Below are 6772 nucleotides of genomic sequence, written 5' to 3'. Positions count from 1 at the left end.
TTTATATAAAATCAAAATAAAATCTATATATACATATTACAATAAAAAGCTGTATTAGATAGCGCTTCCATGTCAAAAATATAATAAAAGTTCAAATTGTAACTACATTAAAATACATAGTTTAAAATCTTTGATAGAAACCTTATAATATACAATTATTTGGCATGAGATACTTAAATAATTATTTAAGAGGAATAATTGGCTACGGTATACTTAAACTTAATATGGCAATATAATTTACTTGATACGTATAAACAATATTAAGAAAAAACAAAATAATAAAAATAAATATTTCACATATTTAAATAAACAACGTGTGTTCATGATTTTTTTATGAATATGTATTTAATTCAAACGGGACCACAAACCAGGCACCAGCTTTCAATTAGATGAAGAATTATTAAAATCGATTCACTCAGTAGAAAGTTATAAGTTAACAAACACAAAAATAGTGTAGCATTCATAAATCTCCTTTTTCTAAGTCGGTTTTAAATGAACAATGACTAGGCATGACTAGAAAGAAATGTTATAAAAAAGGATTACATATTAATACGCCAAAAATATTTAACTTCATTTTGGAAAGGGGCTGATATTCTTACATCCCCATAGGCTAACAACCACCAAATAACTGGCTCTCAAGTGAAAAAAACCGCATCGCAAACGGTCCATTCATTTCAGAGCTACGGCAAACGTATTAACATATTTTTTCGCTGTGAGTTAAAAATGCGAAAATTCGTTGACAATTACGAACAATTGTTCATTAAGTATACTAAAATAAAAGATTAATTAAGTATCGAAAAGAAAAATACATCAAAATTAATACTAAGACTAACAATTTGATAAAAAATGTATTTTAATTATAAATTATGTACTATTTACATTGAAAATACAACAAATGTAAATAAAAAGTCTTAATTATGTTATAACTTATATATTATTCAATTTGTTTGGTCGCTTCGACTCAGCTACCTATGGTGGGGGATCCTGCAGGCTTCTGTGGATAAGGAATTCACTTAGAATTAACTTATAACTAGCTTAGTATTATAACTATCACATTTTTAATCACACACATAACAAATATAAAAAATTTATTGTGTCTCTGTATTTAAATATATTATACCATTAATACATAAAAAAACACATTAAATAAAATATCCTAAAAGATATGAAATTCAAAGCATGCAAGCAAGCAGTGACTATCTTTCTATTAACTACGCGGACGAAGCCGCGGGCTGTATACTAGTATTAGGTAGTAATTGACCACCTCTTTGGTTCAGTGGTTAACGCGTGTGCGTAGAACCGAGAGTGGCTATGTATGTACCACGGGAGAAGCCGGGGCGGACCGCTAGTAGTCTATATACTTACTTCGCGGCGCGCTTTTCAAGGTGGTGGTTCTGGACACGCAGTCGCTATCTTCAGACTCTGACCTCATCTGAAAGCTGGTTTCTAGGGGAGAATAAAACAATTATATAAATAAATCACATTAATACAAAAATAATATTTTTTTTTTACAATTTCATAAGACATCGTGTCGAGCACGCTTCGGCTCGAATTGTGCCAGCTCGCACCGGGGAAGTACCACACCCCCACAGGAGACCGGCGTGAAATAGTAGCATGCTACTAAAATGGGGTATGGGGGCCTCTGGGGCCCGTTTCCTTTTCCTAACCCTCCCAATCCATTCCTTGTTTCCACTTTCAATCCTTTCCTTTTCCCTTACCCCATAAAGCAAGCAGCGCATCTGCAGAGGCACACCTCTGCCCTGTCCACGGACGGCGGTGATCGCTCACCATCAGGTGACCCACCAGCTCAGTTGCCCGCTAATCAAAAAAAATCAAACAAATAATATTTAAAAACACGTTACCACTATCGTATCTCGCCTTACTGTTCCCGGGCGCGTGTCTCCCGGGCACCTCCTGGTTGTCCACGTGCCCGAACGTGCGGAAACCGATCGCGAACTGCGCGTACGGACTTATCTCGTATAGCTCTGGAATTTGTTTTAATATAAAAAAAAATGTATTCGAATGTTAACTGGGAGAAATTGCCGAAAGCGCTAAAACCCTCTTCTATTCGTCTTCGCGTCGTGGTCGTTGTAAAAGATCCACAACGCGAAATTCGTGTTATGGCTATATTGAAAACGGACAGGACACGTTGTGGCAATTAAATATAACCATATATACATAAATGCATATGGACGTATAGTAAGTCTATACACCTATACAAATATATAGAGATGTGTATAAAGGGTTATAGGTGCATATATGAAATATAAACCTTCATAAAATATATCTATGCTAATATTAAAAAGCTGAAGAGTTTGTTTGAACGCACTAATCTCAGGAACTAATGGTCCGATTTGAAAATTCTTTCAGTGTTAGATAGCCCATTTATTGAGGGAGGCTATAGGCTATATATGTACCACGGGCGAAGCCGGGGTGGACCGCTAGTAAAGTATATATATACAGACGGGTGCGCCACATTGAGTGTTGTCTATTGTAGACTTGCATGAAAACGTTAGGTACATGTAACATGTGTGTTGACGTATAGGTGTATAGAGATGTATAGGTGTATAATGTATAGGTGTATAAGTGTATAGATGTATAGGTGTATAAGTGTATAGGTGTACAGATGTATAATGTATAGGTGTATAGATGTATAAGCATATTCACCGTGTTTATTATCAGCAGTGAGATGCACGGGCGTGCTGTACACTCGCGTGTCGTTGGGCGGCGTGTTGGCGGCCGGTTCCGATTTACACTCGGTGGTGAGAGAATTGCGGTAGGAGGTAAGTCTGTCGTGGCTGTGAATTTGTCAAAATATTGTAATAAAATAAACGATAGGGGCTGGTATAGCTTCCTTCTCAGTCCTTTTCTTTGTTCCTCTGATCAATACTTTGCATATCCTTATCTCATATTACAGAAAACACTATTTCGAAAAGGCAATCTCTTATACATTGTCACAATTAAATGAGCTAGGTGATTTTGTTTGAAGAAAAAGAGATAGGGGTATACAGAAAATCATAATTTGTTATACAAACTTACTGATACGTATTTTCATTGCTTATACCGAATACAAAGTATGGTTATAAACCACTAGCTGCGCCCCGCGGTTTCACCCGTGTAAGTTCGTATCCCTTAGGAATATCGGGATAAATGTTGTCTATGTGTTATTCCAGTTGTCCAGCTGTCTACGTATCAAATTTCATTGCAATCGTTTCAGTAGTTTTTGCGTGAAAAAGTAACAAACACACACACCTTACAAACTTTCGCATTTATAATATTACTAGGATTTTCGGAACGTTGAAGGAACATAATAATTCTAGTTTTATTTTTTCTTTTGCGGCTGAATTTGAGGAATTTATTAAATATCTAATTATTCAGTGGCAAAGGATAGAAAGTGTCAAAAGACATAAAGGCTTATTATAAAATGAAAATTAAAACAATCGAAATGCTTTGTCAGTCTGGATGGTTTCATCAAAAATGTTAATTTATATTTATCATAAATAAAATATAAACATGCTTTACTCACTTGTGCCTCTTAATAAATATATATAAGCAAGTGAACAGACAGATGGTGAGAAGAATCGAGCTGCATATAATCACCAGCATATTCAAATCCATGAAATCGGATGGAGGTCCGATTGATTCTGGAAAATAAATGTATTTAGAAATTAAAAAGTTTTTAACGGATTTTAAACGCGATTTATTCATTATATTATTAACCCAACGCTTCGAGCACTTTACAGCGAGCGTGGTCACGGCGAGACTGAGATGTTATATCATCATATATATCATAATAAATCGCGTTTAAAATCCGTTAAAAACTTTTTAATTTCTAAATGTATAGTACTCGCGTAAAATCAAACACAAGAAAATAATAAATGTATTATTTGATAATATGACAGGATTGGGATTTGAAGGATTTTGAAACCATTTTTTAATATTTTTGGAGCCTGGGTATGATATATCTGTTGAGCAACAGAACAACAATGTTATATGAAAGTTTGTTGAAATGTTGCCAACTGTACAAATGGTAGTATTGTTAGGAACATGTTCATAATAACTCTGCAACACGTTGTGTTGTAAGCAATGTGTTCATAGTTACTCTGCAACGCGTTGTGTTGTAAGCAACATGTATATAGCAACTCCGCAACACGTTGTGTTGTAAGCAACATGTATATAGCAACTCCGCAACACGTTGTGTTGTAAACAACATGGTGATAACAAGTTTGCAACACGTGGATTATTCCAAACTAATGATTACCATATGATTACGGGGCTTTAGTCTTTTTATATAACAATCTTTGAGTTTCCATACATTGAAAGATTTTTCTGAACTTAACGGATTTAAAACACGATTCATTTATTTCATCATTCACACTTTCAACCCCTATTAATACATATATTTACCTCCGAGTTCAGTGGTGGTGGCGTACATGTAGAGGGCTGTGGACACACCAGCAGAGTTCTCGGCCAGGACCCGAACCTGGTACCATCGGGCTGGCTCCAGGTCGGCCAGGATAAAGGAGTTCTGACTGACTAGTGGGTAAGAACCCCACGCGTCTACGTGCGGCTGCAAGAATAAAATAGGCTTAAAGCTCGATTTTTAACCGATTTCAAAAAAGGAAGAGGTTTACAAATTCGACTGTAACTTCTTCGGTTTGTTACCTCAGAAGATTCTAGTGGATGAACCGATTATCCTGCATTTTTTTATTTGAAAGTCTTCCGTGTGTTATCATTCAATTTTGAACTAAAACAAACGGGCTTGAGCATGAGTCAGCTGTTCAGAGGAACAAGACAGACCGAAATTTGAATGCGTGAATTGAGCACGTTTTGGCACGAATTGGGCCAGATCGCACTGGGGAAGCTACCACACCCCCGCAGTAGATGACCATGAAATATAAGCATACTACTGTGATTCGTTTACTGAGTGGAGAAGCCGGAGGCCTTCTCAGTCCTTTTTCTTATACCCCTCATCCACCCTTCCTTTTCTCATCATCCATCCATTTTTAGAGGTGTAAGCTTTACTATTAGGTGACCCACAAGCTGCATTACCTACGATGACTTAACAAGAGACTAAGACATATTTTATAGTTAGACAAAATTGAACCATACCAATTTATTTTCAGCCCTTTTCCATATTTTGGTCCCGTACTCTCTATAGTCCACCTCCCACCTGGTGATCTCACATCCATTGTCGTCCCATCCACTGAGTTGGATGTAAATGTGAGTGGAATTGCTCCAGAACCATTCGGTTGTTGTCGGTGATATTGGTACTGTGAAGAATTTTGGAGATTATTATGAAATTGTAAAAATTGGCATCTTAATTGTTGTTTTTACTGAGTTTGAAATAAGACTATTTTATGAAATCCCTACTGATATAACAAATGCGGATGTTACTCTGTCTGTCTATCTCAAATTCTAGCATTAACCATTGTGGTTGGTTGATATCCGAAAAAGAACTTAGGTTAGTTTTTATCCTGGAAATTCCATGGGAATATAAACTATTTCTAGTCATGCCCTTTCGCATGTCTCAAGCTATCTTGGTATCGATTTATATCTGAATCAGTTCAGTGGTTTAAACTTGGAGAAAATACAAACAACACAGACAGTTACTTTCGCATTTGCAATATAAAATACTAGTAAGGATATCAAGTATAAAAATATATAATTCAAGTAATTTTCAAATATTTCAAAAATGTGAAAAACAGAAAATTGATTATGAAGCGGGATTCAAACCGGTACATTATAATTCGCTATTCGAACTCATAATAATTATTTTTCTTTACATATTTCCAAGTATCGTCATCCCCCTCCCTCACCCGTAATATACACAGTTAAATCCAGAAATAAAGAAGTAAGATATCCATCAGTAGCGATAGTTTACCTCCGCCCAGGGTAGCGGCCTCCAGGTAGGCGGGGGGCGAGGTCCCCACGGCGTTGGTGGCGGTGACGCGCAGCGCGTAGCGCGTGCCGCAGCGCAGCCCGCGCAGCGAGCCGTGCAGCTCGCCACGCAGCTCGCCACGCAGCTCGCCGTGCAGCTCGTCGCCCAGCTCGCCGCGCAGCTCGCCGCGCAGCTCGTCGCGCAGCTCGCCGCCGGCCGCGCTGCGCCACGCGCCGCCCGCCTCCTTCCAGCTCACGTTGTAGCCTCGGGTTTGTAATCAGTTTCCAAGTTTTTTTTATGTCTTCTTCGACAATGGAGCCGGTGGGTCGTCTGATGGTGATCGCTCCCACCGCCCATGCTCATTTGGCGAGACCTAATGTCAATTGCAGACATTACGCCTCTACAAATGTATTGCTGACATCAAATTGGAAAGGGATTAAGAAAGAATAGACGAGAGGTATAAAGGAAAGGACTGGGAAGCATATGGAAAAGGATATTGGCCTCTGGCACCCCCACCCACTGAACGAAACACAGCAGTGAGCTATTCCACGCCGGTTTTGTGTGTGGGTGTGGTAGTCCCCGGTGCGAGCTGGCCCTATTTATGCCGAAGCGTGCTCGACTACCACATACAAATGGCAAAAGCCATTTACTTTTTGATTTGTTTTTTCTCTTATTTACAAGAATTGTCACTAAAATTATCATCAATCATCCTAATATAACGAAGACAAATCGAACAAGTATTTGTTAAATCTACTCAGCCGTTCTTGGGTTAAACGTGTTGTAAATAACACCGTACAATTGTAAGCACCGTTAGTTGTAACGATGTAATATTTTAAATGATAAATTCATTCAAGGTCATTGACAACCTACAGATTCTCCGACGCTCGGGCC

The 6772-nt window shown here is 38.0% G+C and overlaps 1 protein-coding gene across 1 annotated transcript in view; it reads right to left on the bottom strand.

Annotated features, from left to right (window-relative positions):
* Positions 1 to 203: 203 nt before the first annotated feature.
* Positions 204 to 6772, bottom strand: part of LOC119836620 (Down syndrome cell adhesion molecule-like protein Dscam2) — a 28119-nt gene continuing 21550 nt past the window's right edge. Inside the window, exons 25-32 of the mRNA XM_038362003.1 lie at positions 5885 to 6145; positions 5113 to 5273; positions 4408 to 4570; positions 3527 to 3644; positions 2668 to 2798; positions 1863 to 1985; positions 1366 to 1446; positions 204 to 994 (exon numbers count right to left, since the gene is read on the bottom strand). Coding sequence (XP_038217931.1) covers positions 966 to 994; positions 1366 to 1446; positions 1863 to 1985; positions 2668 to 2798; positions 3527 to 3644; positions 4408 to 4570; positions 5113 to 5273; positions 5885 to 6145 — 1067 coding nt within the window. The 3' untranslated portion in view covers positions 204 to 965. The remainder of the gene's footprint in view (positions 995 to 1365; positions 1447 to 1862; positions 1986 to 2667; positions 2799 to 3526; positions 3645 to 4407; positions 4571 to 5112; positions 5274 to 5884; positions 6146 to 6772) is intronic.

The sequence above is a fragment of the Zerene cesonia genome, chromosome 25, assembly GCF_012273895.1.
Source record: "Zerene cesonia ecotype Mississippi chromosome 25, Zerene_cesonia_1.1, whole genome shotgun sequence".
Classification (NCBI taxonomy): domain Eukaryota; kingdom Metazoa; phylum Arthropoda; class Insecta; order Lepidoptera; family Pieridae; genus Zerene; species Zerene cesonia.
This window is presented reverse-complemented; position numbering and strand designations above follow the sequence as displayed.